The 22,526-nt window shown below is 28.0% G+C and overlaps 4 protein-coding genes and 1 pseudogene across 8 annotated transcripts in view; 3 read left to right on the top strand and 2 right to left on the bottom strand.

Moving 5' to 3' along the window:
• Positions 1-22,526, bottom strand: part of LOC105425792 (dynein axonemal intermediate chain 7 homolog) — a 56,693-nt gene that overhangs the window by 7,737 nt on the left and 26,430 nt on the right. The window lies entirely within an intron of this gene.
• Positions 818-7,059, top strand: LOC105425809 (fatty acyl-CoA reductase 1-like). Of its 3 annotated transcripts, none has more exons than XM_089079507.1 (9): positions 820-1,568; positions 1,823-2,071; positions 2,395-2,540; positions 3,088-3,197; positions 3,506-3,716; positions 4,355-4,561; positions 4,989-5,165; positions 5,267-5,347; positions 6,716-7,059. In XM_089079507.1, the coding sequence occupies exons 1-9, from the start codon at positions 1,365-1,367 to the stop codon at positions 6,804-6,806; spliced, it is 1,476 nt and encodes a 491-aa protein (XP_088935633.1). In that variant the 5' UTR covers positions 820-1,364; the 3' UTR covers positions 6,807-7,059. The 3 variants fall into 3 exon arrangements, with proteins under 3 accessions (XP_088935634.1, XP_088935633.1, XP_088935632.1); XM_089079506.1 differs by having other exon boundaries at positions 824-1,568; positions 4,313-4,561; XM_089079508.1 differs by lacking the exon at positions 4,355-4,561 and having other exon boundaries at positions 818-1,568.
• Positions 7,204-15,820, top strand: LOC105425802 (fatty acyl-CoA reductase 1-like; annotated as a pseudogene). The gene is made up of 3 exons (XR_016139849.1): positions 7,204-13,396; positions 13,649-13,899; positions 14,261-15,820. The product of XR_016139849.1 is annotated as a fatty acyl-CoA reductase 1-like (transcript).
• On the bottom strand, positions 14,793-15,599 carry LOC105425816 (fatty acyl-CoA reductase wat-like). Its single transcript, XM_011636758.3, has 2 exons — positions 15,338-15,599; positions 14,793-15,038 (listed from the first exon to the last, which is right to left on the bottom strand). The coding sequence occupies exons 1-2, from the start codon at positions 15,339-15,341 to the stop codon at positions 14,830-14,832; spliced, it is 213 nt and encodes a 70-aa protein (XP_011635060.3). The 5' UTR covers positions 15,342-15,599; the 3' UTR covers positions 14,793-14,829.
• On the top strand, positions 15,987-22,197 carry LOC105425825 (fatty acyl-CoA reductase 1). Its single transcript, XM_011636770.3, has 9 exons — positions 15,987-16,667; positions 17,186-17,434; positions 17,749-17,894; positions 17,957-18,066; positions 18,237-18,429; positions 18,552-18,800; positions 19,212-19,388; positions 19,470-19,547; positions 21,751-22,197. Exons 1-9 carry the CDS (start codon positions 16,464-16,466, stop codon positions 21,875-21,877), a joined length of 1,533 nt encoding a protein of 510 aa, XP_011635072.2. The 5' UTR covers positions 15,987-16,463; the 3' UTR covers positions 21,878-22,197.

Genomic DNA, 22,526 nt, shown 5'->3' with positions numbered 1-22,526 from the left:
TTTATAATGTTATAATACATAATACATTCTTGTGAAAATTATTGTTATATTACTTGGCTTTCGTACTTCATATCGAAAATATTCTCAGATTGAAAAGAGTTAAGCTAAGAGTATCAACGATAAAAGATCAATACTTTGTTGTCGATTCCTTTTTTAAAATTTCATCCACATTGAGTAAATGCTGTATATTTTATACAATTACATAGAATAATTCATAAAAAATTTCACTGAAAAATTACAAATTGATGTAATATCTAAATACAATATAATATAGTAAAAAATTGTTATGCACACCAGAAATTATGCAAATTACTGTGAAAACTTTGAATCATTAAACATTAATTAGTTCTAAAAGCAAGGTTAAACAGCAATATGTCAAATATAACAAACAAGTATTAAAACATTTAAGAATCAAAAACTATTAACAAAATATATAAAGTATGTGCGTATATTGTATATGAAAAGAAGAATCAAGTCAATACCGGACAATTATGACACTTTTCTCTAAATTAAAAAAAAGTAATTTTTAATTTCATTAACTTAACTTTTAATTAATTAATTATTATCTTAACTTTATAATTTACTTATATAATATATAAGTAAATTATATATGTAATATATATGTGTAATAATTACACATTATTATAATTATTATAATTAAACACTATACAAATTATACTTTGTGTTACATTTTTATGTTACACTTATATATTATTAGAATATATAGTAGAATAAGATTGAACGTATAATACGTAGAATACGATCGAGTTCTATCCATATTCGAAATGACGTTTGATTATTTTGCAATGATAAATGATTTTGTAATTTTGCTAATTAAATCAATGACACTGTCTATCTGAATAAAACGGAAATGATTGTAACTTCATTAATAAATTTTAAAGTTTAAAAAAATATACAATCTTTGCAACAATAGTTTATTTTATAATACAATAGAAGAAATAGAGAAATATTAAATGGGATCAGGGATTACTTGTCTTATTCTTTTATATTTATTTAGTAGAGATAGTCATAGACCTCAACTTGTTGCAAACATAATTACTCTTTTAAATTCAAATTAAAAAACTTGCTATCATTTCCGTTTTCCCACAATGACGTGAACAAATTTAATTAGCTGATTGCAAAATAATTAAAGTCATTTTGAATATATATAGCACGATTTATATTCACATACGTTCATTATATAATACTTATTCAATACGTTCATTAGTACCTATCTAATCTATTTTATTTAAATTTTTTCACCGAAAAAATAATATCCCAATTTTAAATATAAGTTTTAGTATTTATATTTTCTATTAGATTATTGCGGTTCATAATATCTTTATTTCATATTAATCGATAAGATGGAGACAGATCTGATCCAGTCAATTCCTTCATTTTATGCTGGACAAAGTATATTTTTGACGGGTGCGACAGGATTTTTAGGTAAAGTGTTTATCGAAAAGGTATTGCGATCTTGCCCAGATGTTCGTGAAATATTTCTGTTGATGCGTCCAAAAAAGGGACAAAATATTAATGAACGACTCCAAAAAATATTAAACTTACCGGTAAGTTATTATATATAAAGAAAGCTTTTGTAACACGCATTTTTTTAAGATATCTTATAATACATCTAAATAAGAAAATTTTTTTTAAATGTTATTAAACAATTTGTAAATAATATAATAAGTGAAATATATTACATAAAATATTAATAAATTTCATTAAACGTTCTGTATATTTAATATAAACTTATTTTAAATGTTTTAAAAGTATTGCAATTATAATAATAAGAATTCTTTTCTAAATTATTTTATTATAGTTATATGAAAATTTGCGCGGAGAACAATCATCAAATTTCAAGAAGTTAATTCCTATTTTGGGTGATGCCAGTGAAAAAGGATTAGGTTTGTCGGATACAGACAGGCAAATGTTGATTGAAAGAGTGACTATAATAATTCACGCAGCAGCTAGTGTGAGATTTAATAACAGTTTAAAATATGCTATTTGTGTCAATACTAGATCAACGAGAGATGTTTGTATTTTAGCTCAAAATATGAAGAACTTAATAGTAAGTCAAAAAGTGTTATTAATATAGCACATTTGTATATATGAGTACCTCATTATGCTAAACAGTATATTATATATAATATTTTATGCAATACTTTGTTTTAATCACATAAGTTTTTTCTAAAAATGTTATAGTGAGATATCTCTTTCAAGTTTAATAATAGTTTAAATATAATGAATTTGAGAGGATTTTGAAATTATCAATTAATGTATCAATGTATTTATAACATAAGTCAGCTTTGCTTTCGTAATTATAAAATTTTTCTCATATATGGAAAAGTGTATGAGATACAAATTTAAATAAATTGCCTTTTTTTATTAAAGGCATTAGTATATATTAGTACTGCGTATGCACATGTGAATAATCCAGTGATAGAAGAAAAAGTGTATCCATCTGTAATTGATTGGCAAAAGATGATCGAAATAGCTGAATCATTGGATGAGCATACTTTAAACATTTTGACGGCTAAGTAAACAACATACAGAAATAAAATATATCATGCGCTTATAAATTTTAAATGTTAAATGTACTAAAATAATTATTTCTTTCTTTATTTATGTGTTCTCAATTAGTCGAATTATATTGGTTTCATACAGGATGTCCAAAAAAAATGGCCAAACAGTCATAGAGTAGATTAAACTGAGTCGAAAAGTCTTGTACTATTTTGCGATTTTTGCAATAGTTAACGAGTTATTCATTTATGAAAATAGTCAAATTACAAGCGCGCGGTGAGATATGAGCGCTCAGTGAGATACGCATTCGCCGTCGCTAAGCACGCGTGGAGCACGCTAGGCGTACGTAACGTATGTAGATGAAAGCGTAGCCATCATCGTATGTAATCAATAACATCACCGTACGGTCTTATCTCATCGTGCGCTTGCAATTTGATTATTTTCATAAATTAATTAACCCGGACTTTTCGATTCAGTCTAATCTGCTCTATCTGCACAAAACCTCTTGGTCATTTTTTGGGACATCCTGTATTTAAAGTTTACATATAACTTTTAAAATTACAGATGTCTGGATTATATTCCTAACACATATATTTTTTCGAAAATACTAGCGGAAAGTGTTATACAGACATATTCTTCATCCTTGCCTTGTGCTATCCTAAGACCTTCAATGGGTATATAACGTCCTTTAATTGTTAAATATATATTGTATTTTTTTAAATTTTATTTTCTTTAATAATATTTAAAATAAATAATTAAATAACTAGAATTAAATAATAATTATTTACATAAACGCATTGCCTTGCGCTATTGTAAGGTCTTTCTTAGATAGCTTTTTTTATTTGTTAGTTTTATTTGTTGTATATTTTATTTTCTTTTTAATACATTCCTTCTGTTTTTTTTATAATATCTTAAAATAAAGAATTACTCGAATTAAATTACTGTTCATTTATATAAATAACAAATGTATTCTTTATTTCAGTATTCCCAACGTTGAGAGAACCAGTTCCAGGATGGATAGATAACGTTTATGGTCCAATAGGGCTTATGATTGGTATGGGAAAAGGATTTATACGAGTAATCTATACTAGCAAACATGTTACAGGAAATATTGTACCTGTGGACAGTGTCGTCAAAGTTATATTAGTTGTAACATGGAAACTTGGATTATCCACACATAACTACCAATATACGTACGTATCTAATTTTATTTGTATTGAGTGATGAACATTATGTTTTGTTTCTTTATTTCGGATTACGTGTGTTCATGTTTATAACATCATCATATGCGTTCAATCTTTGTTAAATCTCGATAGAAATATTTAATCGAATATGAGACTGTTAGTGCAGACATCATCATTATGGAATATTCAATATAATAATATTCATAATGTTAATAAGTATAATAGAAATGTAGGTCTTCTTTTCGAGACCTTTCTGTCAAATTTAATATATTTTTAATTTAAAGTGTTTAAATTTTTTTAAGTCATTATATGTTTATTTTCGAAAAAAAATGTAAATTTTACATATGGTAGAATAATTTATTACTATAAATTTATAAATAATTTCATATAATATTTTTTTATATTTTCGAAATATTTAATTTATGAAAAATTATACAATTAAATAATTAATTTTTAATAATATTTTATACATATATGGCACAATTAGAATTGTGTCAAGTATTTTTCCAGTTTAAAATTTAACATGAAATTTCAATAAGTTTTATATAAAGATAAATTATTATTTATTTTATATATTAGTTAATTTGTAATTTTATTTGTACTAGTTTCACGACAGATTCTATGCCTTTTGTTTTTAACTGTACAAGGAATAAACAGAAATGTAGGTCAAATCAATATACCAAAGATGTATTTAAAAGTATTGAAAATGAAATACCTTTGGAAGGAATAATTTGGGATTCTAAGCCAATATTAACCAATAATTTTATTCTGTATTATATATTGATGATATTATTACATATTTTGCCAGCTATGCTAATCGATCTAATTTTCAATGTTTCTGGACGTCGACCTAGGTAAGGTCTTAAATGATATATTTAATTAGTTTTTATAAACTAATTTTCGTAAGACGAATAGGAAGCGTGAATGGCGGCTATCCTTTCTCTCGCCGCGCGCGCTTCGCCCATCGCTGAACGCCGAATGGCTATTGTCGTCACGCTGGGCCTACGGGTCAGGCGGGCGAGCGCTTTCTTCCCGCGCGTTTTTATTTGTGCAACTTTAATATTTAATAACTCGAAAATTATTGTGAATATCGCAAAATAGTATAAGACATTTTCATTTATCTCGCTCTCGTCTACTTTCTCACGAGCGATGAGGACAGTGCTACGGGACATCCTGTATATACATATATTGAGATAAAATGAAAGTTATTACCACTCGTGTTAGATACATATCATTTGAGTTAAATTAGATTAAACGCAATTTTATTTATGTTTACATTAGGTTAGTACAATTGCAGAGAAATATTTATGTGACCAGTCGTGCTCTGGGATATTTTTTGTCTAACGAATGGGAATTTAATAATACAAATTGTTTGGCTTTATTATCTTCAATACCAGTTGATAATCAAGATAGGTTTTCTTTTGAGCTTTCCAATTTTTATATTAGAGACTATTACAAGTAAGTACATTATATTTTTATACTAAACAAAATATGTAATTATAATAATTTAAAGCCAAGAAATGTGTTTATCTTATACAATTTTATACAATTTTATACAGAAATTGTGTAATTGGTGCCAAAAAGTTTCTTCTCCATGAAGACATAAATCGAATGGATAAAGCCAAAGCTCATCGTAAAAGGTAAGATATGTTATAAATTAAACTTCATAATATATATTTTTATATTTATGTTTATTTATTTTTTGTGTGATGGTTTAAAATTGATTGTTAGAGAATATATAATAGTAATTGGAGCTAAATTTTTGATTAAGGATAAATATTGACAACAACGGACCTAGCTCCGATTAGATCTTGACATGTATTGTTAAAAGGTCATCTCTCTGAGTACAAATCAAAAGATTTTAATCGCCGTTTTCCGTTACAAAGTTATTAACAAATAAAATTGACAATATAAATATATATTTAACTTTAGAACTTTAGTTAAATTGGCCCCGCCGTGACGCACACCTTCCCTTCTTATTCGGGAGCTCGAGCCATGCTTGATGTAATCTCTCCTGTCGCGCACCAGGAGGATTATTTGTATATTTGCCAATGACGTGGGAGGGTGTCGCCGCTGCAGTCCGATCTGCATCCATCGAGAGACTAGGACCATCATCTCTCTGGAGTACCGATCGTGGAGATTCGAAAGAATACATGTATATATTGTAATATACGTACATATGTGTATCATTGTATTGTTGACATGTTATTCTAAACACATTATTTGTGATAAATATCATCACATGCCTCGGTAGTCGAAGGGATAAGATGCCTGCCTGGTAAGCAGGAGATGAATCCAGGTTCGATTCCTGGCTGAGGTGGTATTTTTTCGCAAAATAATTACGAGTTTTCACGATTGGTAATCGCCGTGACGCACACCCTCCTTTCTTATTAAATTTTAACTAACATAAATGTCTCATTACATTTGAATATCTAAATAAATGCTCAAACGGGCGTATTAAAAAAAAATTTTGATTTTATAAATCTTTTTTTTGTTAATTTTTTAATAAACAACTAACAACAATTAAAATTTTTTTATTATTACTCAATGTGGTGACTTTGATATATGTAAAGTTCAAATAGATCGAAGATGGGTTCGTCGTAAATATTTACTCGATTAGTTAGAAAGCATAAAACAATTTTATTGAAATATATACTTTATAGTACTCATAAAATTATTTATAGACTTAATATTATATTTATTATTTTAATAATAGATTGAAAACTTAAAAAAAATTTTTAATAGATACTAATAAAAATATTAATAATAAATTATACATTGCTATTAATATATAATTTATAATTTATAATATATTATATAATTTATAATTTATAATATATAATTTAAAAAATATCAAGAAAAACAGAATTATTGTATTATAAAAACTTTGAAATATTTTAAATAAAAAATATTGAAATAATATAATAATAATATATAATTATTGTTGTAAGAAGCATTATTAAAATAATTAAGATGATATATTAATTAAACTTATTCTATTATTTTAGGGTGTATTTGTTCGTGACAATAATAAAAACTGTTTTTGTTATTGTTATGCTATGGATAATGTATAAGTGGCTCTCTATATTATTACATTAAAATGATGTAATATTTATTTCTTATTACTTTATATAACAAATTTATAATAATCAAAATGTATATAATGCTTAACTTCTACAAGGAAAGTAATTTTTGTAATTACGCAATAATTTTTTAGACATTTTATTGTATTTCTAAAAAAATAAATAGCTTAGATATTCTAATATGTATAATGTAAAATAAAATGTTATATATGTATATATGAATATGTATACACATAAAAATATTAAATAAAATAGAATTTGCATTTAAATCTTTTATATTATTTCTTGTATTTCTTATATAAGTATGACGACTGCTATCAGCAAAATAAAATGTCTGAGCTAATGTTTTATGCTGCAACATTTTATATAACACGCCAAAATATTTTGACAATTATTGTTTGACAAGTTGGATAGAATAACAAGAATAAGTGCAATTTATATATTTCGTGTATAACGTAAAGGTACGCAAATACAATAAAAATGCTTTTACTGTTATTTTATTTTATGCGAAGCTTTTAAAGGATTAAAACATTAGGGTTGTAATATTAATAGTACAATACAAAATAATATAATTAAAATATAAATATTATTCTTGTAATTTAATGTCTGTTAACTTGTAACAATAAGTATATATAATATACATATATAAATTATAAAAATATTAAGAATACATATATGCAATAATAATATTCAAATTTTAGATACGCTTACGTGTGATTTACTATTTGGTATAGAGTGATAATATAAGAATGAAGTAAATGATATCTGTATGACTAATGATCTTATGTTAATAGAATATGTAATGTTGAATGAAAAGAATTACTTTTTTTATAGCATTCATATAACTGAAATAAATAAATATTATGTAATAGATACATATTTTTATTTTCATGAAAAATGAATTAAAATGTTTGTTCATTTTATAAAACAATTGTATATAGAATGTTCCACTACTGCATTTTCTGTTAAGGATGTATTTCTGAGGTAATTCAGAAAATCCTAATATAAGAACTTTGAAGCTATAACTTGTAACGAATGTCCCGTGGCCAACAGCTGGCGGTCTCGCGATCGCCGATCATGCGGTACAGCTCGGTGCTCTCTCCAATCGTCGAGATCTGAAGATTACAAAAGTTGGACGCCAGGCACGAGCACGTGCCACTTAATCGCAACGTGAATCTTGATAATTTCGACAATTATCTCGCACGATTTGATCGCGGGCACGAGCGGTAACTCAGCAGCTCAGTCTCAGTCTATGTGGTAGAGAGGAGGGTTCCTGAGATACGGCACGAGAGAGGTAGAGAGATCATAATTCGTGCAAATAGCCATCCGTCGAAATAATTATTATTTTATATTTAATCTTGTTTCAATAAATTACATTAGGTCGCTTTCGGATACATCAACATTCGGTAGAATCTAAAATCATGTAAATCAACGATACGTCATAAAATTACGGGCCGATCCGTGCAACGAATTTTGCGACTCGGCATTCGGCTCAATCAAATATGTGATAATTATCCAAATGTTCCGACACTTTCGCCCGGTATCAGAAGTCACAGATTTTACATTTAAATTCAATACAATACTCTTGTGCAAGGGCAGCTTAGCTTCGTATAACTCAATAATCATTCTAATTCAATACAACGATATTATATTACGCATATTAAAATATAATTTATAAAATATAATTAACAAATATACAAATAGAAAACTATACTATTGACTTCCAACGACGGTGAATAAGGGAGAGAACGTTACTTAAACTCGAAAATCTATTCGGGAAGAACGACACAGCATCCGGCACACCGAGGAACGAATGATAAATATTAAAAAAGAAATCTCGTGATTGCGGGGATGTCTCCCTCGCGAAATTATTATTTTTTCAAATATAATCAAACGAGTTTCTTTCAAAACGAGTTTCTTTCATAAAAGATGTAAAATTATTTATGATCAAATGTAATCATAATTATTTATGTTTATCAATGCGCATTGTAGAAATGTGCGAATAATTTGAAATGAAATAGTTTGAAAATTTCGAATCAGCAATGATTAGATTTCGAATCAATCGCTTATTTTGATCGTTTCATTTATATTTCCCGCGCGACTAATTTCGTATTTTGTACAGTACATTATTGTGTATCAAAAATATTACTGAAAACCAGGGATTCGAACTGGTCCGAAACCAAAACTGATAACCGAATCGTAACTGTTATTTTAGTCGGACCGAAATTGAAAATCGAACTGAAATATTGGGCAGGTTTATGAATCAGAACCGTAACTGGACTGAAAAAATTTTTTCCGGTTTTTGATTCGATTTTTGGTCCAGTTTTTGGTTCGGATTTGTAAAATATTTTATAAGGCGGGATCTACAATAAAATCGCAAAGTCGTAATAACGGAGGAATTGAAAAATCGCTAATGGCAGCTCATTAAATTGTTCGAAGCCCAAATGCCCATATGTATATGGCGATGCGGAAATTTCCGCGCTCCTGTGCACTTGAAACTAAAAACAGAGTAGTACACTTTTATTCTGTAAATCTATAGTTCTTTTAATCCGCGCTATAGAGTATTATATCTATCCATAGATAGATATAATAAGAATAAATTGCCAATTTACAAGTTTCAAGAAGAAACCTCCCATGATTTATTGTGATTAATTTTTTCTTCAATAAACATGACTTTTTTATAATATGCGACTTATTATACTTGTATTTTTTTATGTAATTAAATTTTACAATAGATAATTATACATCCGTAACCGTAACCGAAACCGAAAAAGACCGAAATTCAAACAGTTACGGTCATCGTTATCGGTAAAAAGACGAAACAGAAACCGAAACCGAAAATTTGATATAGCTTCGGACCGTAACCGTAACCGGACCGAAATTTTATTTCGATTCGGATCCCTGCTGAAAATTATAAAATCCCACTACAATCGTTATGGGTTCTTTCTCAATGTAATTGAAAATTTCAATTTGCATATAAATATTTTTAGAATTATATACATATGAAAAATAATTGATCATATAATGTCATAAATCAAATTAAACACTGACTGAGTGTGTGTAAAAATTATTTATTTAATATCAGTTTTTGCAACATTGTTTCAATATGCATTAGATACACTCAATAATCAATAAATGAATTCATAGATGATTAACGGATTCTTTCTATGCCTCCTTTTAAATTAGCTACAAAAGTTTTAGATATTGTAATCATTTGTGATATAAATCCGGAAAATTCGTATTCGAATCAAAGAGTTTCGATTCAAATCGATTCGACATGAAAATTTCTGCTGTGATTCCATTTCGAATATGTTTATCATATTAAAGATTCAAATCAATTCGATTCCACCTCGTAAATGATTCACAGTGCATTGTATCATATCTAAACGCGTGCATTTCAGCTGTTATAATTCGTAAACTTTAATCATTTTTATAACTTGAGCTTTGACATTTTCATAGAATTTTTTTCTATATCTTATCTTAGGAAAGATAACGTCTTCTTTAAACGCAATATGGTAGTGGAGGGTCATCTTGTATACTACATATAAACACACTTTGTATATTACATATAAACACAATTATAATTTATTTTGTATATGTGTAACGCTCCGTTCCTCCTCCGATTTTCCACCGACCGATCATCCGGTCGAGGACCGCCGATCAACAGGCGGAGTGCGGCAGTGGCCGCAAAAGGCGTTTACGCCTATTTTTTTTTAATCTATCCAAATTCGCGAAACTCCGACGTGTCGGAATATAGAAGGAATGCCGCGAAAACACGATTGTTTTCTCGGTATTCCCCCACGACCGCGTCATCTACAAGCGCGTAATCGATCCCGCGCCGCGCCGTTACCTCATCGCCGAACTCCTCTCCCTTTTCTCTCACTTTTTCACATTCTCCCCCCGCTCCGATTCCTTATCATCCCAAAAAATCAATTATATCCGATCCTTTTTCTCCGCTCCTGTGGAGAGGGATGCTATCCCCGAGATCGACCAATCCGACTGAAAAATACCGAGGTCGATCTCGGGTATAAAAAGGCATCGCTCTCCACAGAAAATCATCCTGTTCCGCGCTCGCCTTCTGAGAGCACGTCTCAAGGAAAGCTAGTATCCGAAATTCCGATTCCGGATTTCAGAAAGCCTGATATCTGTTGGAGCTCTCCCCAACGCGCCAAATTCCCTTGGCCTGGTCGAAAACCGTCTCCGAAATCTTTTACGGCAAGAGAGAGCTGCTAGGGTCTCCCCAGCGCATCGAGTTCGACTCCGTCCCGCTGTATATCGGGGTGCTCCCCGATACCACCGCACCCCCGTCCGACCGATTCCAAGCACCGGGGTAGTCGGCCCAGTCACACTCGGCAAAGACACCGATCACCTCCGCCACAGCTGGGGCTCTCCTCGGCTGGCCGAGTTCACTCGGCATTCTTTATACAGACGAGGGGCACCCCCTCCCCTCCCCCCGCCCCGTCAGCCGAGTACACTCGGCAGGGAACGGGCATCCCCGTTCTCCGACTCTCAAGCGATCAGAAATCCTCTCGCGGAAATTCCACCCTCGCGACGAAGACAGTGCTCGCGCTCATGCACGCATACGCGATTTAAATCGCCCGAAGATTAAAGGTCCGCGACAACACGTGCGACACCACTCCCGCCGCGCGCGCCCCGCGTCGACGAGTTACACGTAGCGATATCAGTATCGCGCCGACCGCCGGAGCGATACCTCATCCGTGTCAAAACCTATAAACACACGCCGATCACCCGTCTCGCCATCGTTCCCGGCCAATTCTATTCACGTTCTACACCTTGTTATTTCTTTCTTTATTTCAATAAACTACTGTTATAATATAATCTAACTCGAATCTCTACACCAAAATTCTGTCTCCAACGTCCTCGCTTTCCTGGTAACCGACTGATCCACGCGGAAAAGCGAGACCGTTTTATATGCATTCATTATTGTATATTTATTTGATCATGCTCATGAATCATATTCTGTTGCTTTAATATGAATTGATGGAATACATTAAATTAATTAAAAGAAACTTAATTTATACTAGTAGAATTTAAAAGAAATTTATTTATAGTAGCGATAATTAAAAAGTATATGTTATATTTAAAGAATAATGTTATATTTAAAAAAATAAAAATGATGAAAGTCGTATCAATTTTCTCTACTCTGTCATAATAATTAACATTGTAATGAAATATAACTAATTTTTTTTTTAGGTAAATAGCTAATATAACACGCAAGGAGAAAGCTGGCGATAGTTTTTTGTAATTATGATTATATGCAATTACATAAGATTTTTGTCTCCTTCATATTCATCACATTCAGTTTCAGAATTCGAAATAGAAATCTGAAAGTCATTATTTTTCAAAATAATATTATCTTGCTTTGCACTTTATCATTAGTGCAGTTCTGTTTCTTTCCGCAAGAGTTACTACTTCTTTTGAAAGCTTATTCTATTGCTCCGATTAGAATTTCGATAAACAAAATAGTTTTATTAAGAAAGATTAATAAGGACGAATAGTAATATTGTATTAATGTTTAATAGATATAAATAAGTTAAATTTCCGAAAAAGATAAAATTTATTTATATTATTAATATTTCCTTGTGGATATTATAATTATATTGTTTGGTTTTTGTATTTCATATTAGAAATATTTTTAATATAAAAAAGAGTTGAGAACATTATTAACAATATTTTTCCGTCGATTTTTCTTTGAAATTTCATCCATATTGGAATGATACTATCCAAAATGTGTGTGCATATATTTGTATATGTGAGAAGAAATTTCAAATCGGTATCGGATGAACTTTCTTTGAAAGTTAAGCTAAAAGTAAGTTTTATATCCTATATCCCAATTTTTAATTAATTAGTTGCTATGCAACTTTATAATTTGCATTTCAAATAATAATAATTAAACATTATATATTCAAATTATATTTGCGTTACATCTTTAAGTTACTGCCATATTAGTAAAAAAGCGAATGAAACGAAAATATTCCTTGATGATTCCTTGAGGATTCCTATATTTAAGAAATTTTTCTGCGATTCATCAAATTAAAATTAAATTATTGTTGCACGTGTGTATGTTTATTCTTTTAACCTCAAAAACCAAAAAACTTGCTATCATTTCCGTTGCATTCATACAGATGACATCACATACTTAATTAACTGTTGATTTCAAAGAAATCTTAAGTCAGTTTGAGTATAAAAGCAGGTCGACTTGTATTTTTATGTATCGTATATTCAATCATATTTCACACTATCCACATTTTTACATGGATAACAAAAATTATATTAACTTTAAATATAAGTCTTAGCTTTTATATTTTGTGATATGTTATTAAATTATTATTGTTTACAATAACTTTATTTTAAAAATTATTTAAAAATTACAATTAAACAAAATGACAATTGATCCTGTCAAATGTGTCGATTCCTACATTTTACGCTGGACAAAGTATATTTTTGACGGGTGCGACAGGATTTCTAGGTAAAGTGTTTATCGAAAAGATATTGCGATTTTGCCCAGATGTTCGTGAAATATTTCTGTTGATGCGTTCAAAAAAGGGACAAAATATTAATGAACGGCTCCAAAAAATATTACCAGTAAGTTTGATATAAAGAAAGTTTTTGTAACACACATTTCTTTAAGATATCTTATAATACATCTAAATAAAAAAATTTTTTTTTAAATGTTATTAAACAATTTGTAAATACTATAATAAGTGAAATATATTACATAAAATATTAATAAATTTCATTAAACGTTCTGTATATTTATTGTAAACTTATTTTAAATGTTTTAAAAGTATTGCAATTATAATAATAAGAATTCTTTTCTAAATTATTTTATTATAGTTATATGAAAATTTGCGCGGAGAATAATCATCAAATTTCAAGTAGTTAATTCCTATTTTGGGTGATGCCAGTGAAAATGGATTAGGTTTGTCGGATACAGACAGGCAAATGTTGATTGAAAGAGTGACTATAATAATTTAAACGCAGCAGCTAGTGTGAGATTTAATAACAGTTTAAAATATGCTATTTGTGTCAATACTAGATCAACGAGAGATGTTTGTATTTTAGTTCAAAATATGAAGAACTTAATAGTAAGTCAAAAAGTGTTATTAATATAGCACATTTGTATATATGAGTACCTCATTATGCTAAACAGTATGTTATATATAATATTTTATGCAATACTTTGTTTTAATCACACAAGTTTTTTTCTAAAAATATTATAGTGAGATACCTCTTTCAAGTTTAATAATAGCTTAAATATAATGAATTTGAGAGGATTTTGATATTATCAATTAATGTATCAATGTATCTATAACATAAGTCAGCTTTGCTTTCGTAATTATTTTTCTCATATATGGAAATTTTTCTCATATATGGAAAAGTGTAGGAAAGTGTCATGTATGGAAAAATGAGATACAAATTTAAATAAATTGTCTTTTTTTATTAAAGGCATTAGTGTATGTTAGTACTGCCTATGCACATGTGAATCATCCAGTGATAGAAGAAAAAGTGTATCCATCTGTAATGATGATTGGCAAAAGATGATCGAAATGGCTGAATCGTTGGATGAGCATACTTTAAACATTTTGATGGCTAAGTAAACAACATACAAAAATAATATAATATAAAATATATCGTGCGCTTATAAATTTTAAATGTTAAATGTACTAAAATAACTATTTCTTTCTTTATTTATGTGTTCTCAATTAGTCGACTTATATTGGTTTCATACAGGGTGTCCAAAAAAAAATAGCCAAACGGTCATAGAGTAGATTAAACTGAGTCGAAAAGTCTTGTACTATTTTGCGATTTTTGCTATAGTTAACGAGTTATTCATTTATGATTAAAATAGTCAAATTGCAAGCGCGCGGTGAGATATGACCGCTCAGTGAGACACGCGTTCGCCGTCGCTAAGCACGCGTGGAGCACGCTAGGCGTACGTAACGTACGTAGATGAAAGGGTAGCATAATACTGTACTTATTTTAGTATAAATATTTATTATAAATTTTATTTAGTATTAATATTTATTATATGTGGATAATCCAAGTTTCCATGTTACAACTAATATAACTTTGACGACACTGTCCACAGGTACAATATTTCCTGTAACATGTTTGCTAATATAGATTACTCGTATAAATCCTTTTCCTATACCAATCATAAGCCCTATTGGACCATAAACGTTATCTATCCATCCTGGAACTGGTTCTCTCAACGTTGGGAATACTGAAATAAAGAATACATTTGTTATTTATATAAATGAACAGTAATTTAATTCGAGTAATTCTTTATTTTAAGATATTATAAAAAAAACAGAAGGAATGTATTAAAAAGAAAATAAAATATACATCTAACAAATAAAAAAAGCTATCTAAGAAAGACCTTACAATAGCGCAAGGCAATGCGTTTATGTAAATAATTATTATTTAATTCTAGTTATTTAATTATTTATTTTAAATATTATTAAAGAAAATAAAATTTAAAAAAATACAATATATATTTAACAATTAAAGGACGTTATATACCCATTGAAGGTCTTAGGATAGCACAAGGCAAGGATGAAGAATATGTCTGTATAACACTTTCCGCTAGTATTTTCGAAAAAATATATGTGTTAGGAATATAATCCAGACATCTGTAATTTTAAAAGTTATATGTAAACTTTAAATACAGGATGTCCCAAAAAATGACCAAGAGGTTTTGTGCAGATAGAGCAGACTAGATTGAGTCGAAAAGGCCGGGTTAATTAATTTATGAAAATAATCAAATTGCAAGCGCACGATGAGATAAGACCGTACAGTGATGTTGTTGATTACACGACGATTAAAATGTATATAGTATTACATTTATTCTGTTATTTTAGAATATACCTATTCGTCACCATAATAAAAACTACTTCTATTATTACCATGCTATGGATAATATATAAGTGGTTCTACATTGTAAAATAATTTATTTATTTAATATTATAATAAATTGTAATTTAATAAAAATCAAAATGTATCTAATTTATAGAGGAAAAATACTTTTTTATTAAATGTTATTTCATTAGACATTCATTGTATTGTTAAAAGGACGGAAACATTTTAGATATTCTAATATATTTAATGTAAAAAGAATCAATATTTTATATGTATATATATTTGATATTAAATAAAATATATAGTTTGCATTTGAATCGTGCATTTAAATAGTTTGTATTGTCTCGTGTCTAAAACGAAAGGAAATTTGCATCTATAACGAATGCGCATTTGCACATACGTTACGAGCATGTTTCTAATAACATTGTTATAATACTGTTTATGAAAAGCCTCACTAAACTCACAATGTATGTAGATCGGCATACGAATATGGAAAAACTTGCTCCTTGAACCTTCAAGAATATCATTACCATTCGATTAATAATACGTCATTTCCTATATTGAATTTCTGCTGGGCTCATTTATGTTTTTGTCGTTTATTGAAGACGAACTGCTGTAATTTGTTTTGTTTTATCCTCCGTGGATAAAAGTCAAGTTAATATTAGATTTATTAGTTTAGTTTCGTCTTCAGATAACATTTCTTATAGCTTGTTATTTGCCATCTCAGCTACAGTTTAACACATTATTATTTTTTTATACTTTATTGATTTTATTTTTTGTGCGTCCAAACATGGAAAATAACGCAGATATGTACGTGCCGGCGTTTTATGCTGGCCGTAGCATTTTCATCACCGGTGCCACGGGCTTCTTGGGGAAAGTACTTATTGAAAAGTTGTTGCGATCTTGTCCTGACGTTGCAGAGATATTTGTATTAATACGAGAGAAGAAAGGATTAAGCGTCCGCGAAAGGCTTAAGAAAATGTTAGATAACAAGGTAAGATAAAATTAAAATGTATACGTGTGTGTTGGCGCAAGAGGAAAATGATTATTGATAAAAAGAATATTTGTTGATTCTTAGAAATATAAAAAATATTTGAAATTTTATGTGAAAAAGTTTAATTACATAATTTATTTTTAATTTTGGTTTTAAACATAGTTTTAAGGGATGAAATCATTTTTTTATCATAATCAAACTGAAAACTTTTTCTTTTAAAAATGAAAATATATTTAAAAATAAAGAAAATTTAAAAAATTTAAGATATTCTAATTAATAGTTTATAAAAATATAATAAAATAATTTGTTATTTAATTTTTTAATAACTTCTATCTAAAAGTTGTCTTTCACACTTGTTTTACTTGATAAATATATCTATATTATATACTTTCTATATATATATACTTTCTTTATCTTTAAAATATTTTTTCTTTTTAATTCAGAGTTTAATAAATTAAAATAGAATTGCAACGGCAATATAATATTATATATTCCAATAATTATTACTGTTAATCTAGCTTTTTGATGTATTACGGAATGAACAATCATCAAGTTTGAATAAGATAATTCCTATAACTGGGAACGTAGCTGCTGAAAATTTGGGATTGTTACCTGCTGAAGAACAAATGTTGATCGAAAGAGTTTCCGTAATATTCCATGTTGCTGCTAGCGTGCGGTTTGATGAATCACTAAAAGATGCAATTTTCAACAATACCAGATCTACGCGCGATGTCTGCATTTTAGCTCAACGCATGAAAAAGATAGTGGTAAATTCTCACTGTTTGATAAAACATTGAAAATAATTGTATATGTATAAAAGGAGCAAACAAATTACATTAATTTTGTGTATCGCCGATATTATTGGCAAAAACGTAAAACTATGAGATGTGCAAATCTTCTTTTATAATGAAAATTTATTTAACATTCAATTCACTATTTAATATAAAATGTAATGTAAATGTATGTATGAAAACAATCAAATGCAGAGCATATTAATTAAGATGATATCTTTTGTCTCAAAATAAATTTAATAATGTCATTAATAATCATTAAAATTTTTTATTTGCATAAATAATTTTAGGTACTACTTCATATTAGTTCAACGTATACTCAGACTGACAAGCCTATAGTTGAAGAAACTTTATATCCATCGGTATTTGATTGGAGAAAAGTGATTAAAGTTGCCGAATCTGTTGATGAGCATATTTTGAGAATATTCACAGCAAAGTAAGCTATATGAATAAAATGGCACATGTCACATTTGTTGTTTTTAAAATATGTTTATTTAGGTATCTGGGAACTATGCCAAACACATATACGTTTAGCAAAAGATTGGCTGAGCAAGTGATCAGTGACTATTCCGACTCATTACCTTGTGTAATTTTTAGGCCTTCGATAGGTGCGCATATCTTTAATACATATTTTTAATTTCACGCATTTATATTTTTATATTTTACGTCAAAGGGAAGTATAAATGAATATAAAATATTTTGTACATCTAAAATATTTTGTACATCTAAAATATTTTGTACATCTGTAAATTACATATTAAAGCATTTTCTTTTTTAGTCATAGCAACAATAGATGAACCGATAAAAGGTTGGATTGATAATTTTAATGGACCAGTTGGTCTATTCATTGGCGGAGGAAAAGGTATTTTACGGGTTGTTTTGAGTGATCCTTGTGCATCTTGTGATTTTATGCCTGTTGATGTAGCCATAAAAGCAACATTACTAGCAGCATGGAAACGTGGAATTAAAACGTACGTTCAAAAATTTACGTAAAATACATCCGTAACCCTTATTTTATTTTTTTTTTTTTTTTAAATAATAAAAATATTACGTGCATTTATTTGATATTCATATAGTGGATTTTATACTTCAGCATCGCAGAGGACAAAACAATTGATGTCTATAACTGTGCATCAAATGATATAAAGAAAATACACCTTCGCAACATAGTTCAGATGGCATTTGAGATCAGTGAGAAAATTCCTTTGGAAGGAATAATTTGGAAGCCACAAACGATGATAACGAATAATCGTTTTAATTATTTCTGCTGGGTACTTTTGTTACACATCTTACCAGCACTATTTTTAGATGGAATTTTGAAATTATGTGGCTCACGATCAATGTAAGATTTAATTAAAAAAAAATTATGTTATATATAAACAAATATATGTATTTATTGGTATAGATTGGATCAAACTGTAAAACGTTGTAAAATGTTTGTTGTATCATTATTGTATTTTTTTAGTACAAATCGTATGACAAAAATTAATTATTGACATTTTTTTTTGCAACAAGGCTACTCATTGTAATTATTACTTGTTTGTTTAATTTTGTGAATTGTGTTAGACACGAGTTGTGTTATATTTTTTCTAAGAAAAACAATATATATTTAAAGAATTATTTATCAAATGTTCATTACATGTGAATTTAAGTCAGATGTTTTAAAATTAAGTTGTGATATATGTAAAATATAAAATCTGTTTTGAGTTCTAGATACCAGATAAATATTTAACAAAATGCTTAATATTGCTAGGTTGCTCAGACTGCAAAGAAAAGTATTCGTGACCAACAACGCTTTATCATATTTTTTATTAAATGAGTGGACGTTTAATAACGACAAATTAAAATTGTTATTTGATGACCTCAGCGCCGATAATTCAAGAGACTTCGGATATAATTATAGATATATTGATATATATGACTATTTTAAGTTAGTATTGCTTACATAACAATGCAATTAATGATTAATAAAATTTGATTCATCTATGCTGATATTATGTTTTATTTACAGAAATGGATTAATTGGTGGTAAAATTTACTTACTCAATGAAAGTATGGATTTAGAAGCAGCAAGAGCCCATCGTAAAAGGTGAGATGCGCTTTATTAAATAAAATTTTATTGCAAAACTGCAAATTTTTTATCAATTTAGAGTTCACTTCTTTATTAGACAGATTTTTGAGGCACTATTAGTCTTTATGAACAATTGAAAGCTCGATTATAGATATTATAAAATTCGAGTCATATCAAACACAGCCGTGTAAAAACACACATTATATAAAAGATTATATTGTGAAATTAAGATAACAGAAAATTGATATTATTAATAAATAAAAATAATATAAATAATGCGGAGTAATGAAAAATTAAGATGAAAACAGGTAGAAAATTAAAATCAGCACTACGTGAAATCGCAAAGTTACGTACACTGTTTGGTCGATCATGATGTTGTCAGTTGAAATTTAGGTCGTAACATAGAAACATAACCGACAACCGATGAAAATTTTTGCGAAGCATCAGCCAATCTACTTTTAGAAGCTCGTTAATTTTAGTTTTACTCAAAAGAACCGGATGTTTGCTAGACACTTCGCTTAACTGTAGCGTTTATTTAAATAGTTATGACAAAACAAAATGTTTTAAAAATCCTAAAAAAAACCATACACATTCTTACATATAATTATAGCGTTAATCCAGCTAATTTGTAGAGAAAGGACGCAAAGCTGATTAGACATTTAATATAATTACAATTTAATAACTTTCTTTTTGATTGAAACTTGCGAAAAATCGACGCATTTATTCTATATGTCGCATGCGAAGCCATTAGTAAAGAATATTTTTTCGTACTATTTTTCCTAGCTTATTTTTTCCTAGATTATTTTTAAGATATCTCTGTACTGATTAAAAAAAGTTATTTATTTATAATCATTGAAAAATCTACAATATATTTTTTCTTTATGTGTTATTTTATTTATATAATTTATTACATACAATATAAATAATCGACTAATACTGATGCCATGATGAGAAAAAAGACAAATTTATTATTAGAGAACTATATTTATTAAGTCTCGACTTTGAATTATTGAACTCTACACTACAGTAAAAAACATTTTGTATTTGTATTAAAATTAGTCCTTGTTAAAATTTTTGTGTTAAATAATCTATATATTTATATATAAATTTAACACATGTCTACATGTTAACTGACCTTAACAAATATAAAATGTAAAATTACTAAAATGATTTAAGAAATGTATTAAAATAATACAATTTGTACGTATTTATTTAATATATGTTAAAATTTATACAAGAAAAATGTTGATTTTACTCTATAACAGAATTTTATATACGTACGACGTACGTATATTATTTCCAAGTAGAACAAAAAATTATATAAGAAAGATAACGTCAAAATGAAAGAATAACGTCATCTTAATTTTCATATGAGTTTTTGTTTCTACTTGGGCTTCTATAATTAGGAATATAAAACACATAATTATGTGTTTTACGTATCTAACTATAGAAGCTCGTATATATTTGCACATTTGTATTGCTAAGACTTTAACGTTTACTGAGGATTACGCGTTTGCATTTTAATTCTATCGCATTTACGCAATCCGACGTATTTGCATGTAGACATAACTTACCGGTCGCAGGATATGCGTTTCCACAGGTTTACTTGTTTTCCGTATTTATAACTTGATCATAAATAACAAAAATATTAAATTTTATCATCTTTATCACGTAAAAGAAATAAAATTTCTATCTCAAATTATCAAAAAATATCGTAATAAAAGCTATTACATCATAAAAATAACTTCCGGAAAAAAATTCAAGCAAAACGATGATAATACATTCTTATCACTATTTTTGCATCATCTATTAACATGACGCTGACTCAGAGCTTATTAAATTTTCTATTAACTTTCCTTGTAAAATATAGCGAGACTCTACGTCAATTGATTACAATTATGATCCATCTAAGAAATATATTATCTTACCTAAACCTTTCCTTCCTTTCGAATTTTCGAAATTCGAATTTATAAATATCTTTCGTAGAAATTCATTACAATTAATTTAATCTAAATGAATCAAATGTAATTATGTAACAGTAACTTATGAGGTTTTCTATTTTTGCAGTATTATACTATCAGATTATTTTAATTTATTTACCATTTTAAATATCTTATTAAGGCAAGATTAAAATTATATTTAATATTTATAATATATTATATATTAATATATATTATATATTAATAATTATATTTAATATTCAATATTTTTAATGTTTCAGGATGAATTGGCTTGACACGATAATCAAAACATTATTCTTTATGGTTATCCTATGGATGCTTTACTATAAGAACATATTCTCTTATGTTACGGAAATATTACATTATTTATCGGCTAATATCCGATAAAGCATAATGTTAGGATTGTTTAAGATATATTTTATAGTTAAGAAATTTTATTAAAAATCTATTCAGTAAATTAGATTTTTTTTGCGATAATTCTCTTGCAACAATTCTCTCTTATAATATTCAATATAATACAATATTTAAGAAAATTATTATTATTTTCATACCTATATAAAATAATCATTGAAATTTTCATTTATTGATTTTTATAAGTTTAAGATATATATTGTAGAATAACAAGATATAAGAAATATGTATTTTTTTACATGTACACATTTCGTACATAATTTAAATCGAATATATTGAATTAGTTTCAGAAAATATTATTTCAACTTTTAAATATGCAAAACAATTTATATAAAGAAATACATTTCTTTTATTTTCAATTGTTCTATACAATATGTATAGAACATAAAAAAGTGAGTAGAAATTTTTAATTTTATTTCACTAATAATAAATAATAAAAAATAAATAATAAATATAAATAATAAAAAAGTTTTATCTTGTAATGTAAATTTTAATATTTATAAAATATACTGTAATTTATTAATTGATATTCGTTGTAACAAATATTTCTAAATAAATTTTTGGGGCAAGACATTGAAAAAGAATTACACACACGCGCGCGCGCACACCCGACGCACGCATATGC

Source organism: Pogonomyrmex barbatus, unplaced genomic scaffold (genome assembly GCF_055798465.1).
Source record: "Pogonomyrmex barbatus isolate J1 unplaced genomic scaffold, ASM5579846v1 scaffold3, whole genome shotgun sequence".
Classification (NCBI taxonomy): Eukaryota; Metazoa; Arthropoda; class Insecta; order Hymenoptera; family Formicidae; genus Pogonomyrmex; species Pogonomyrmex barbatus.
The sequence above is the reverse complement of the archived record's forward strand: the minus strand, read 5'-3'. Positions and strand labels throughout refer to the sequence as shown.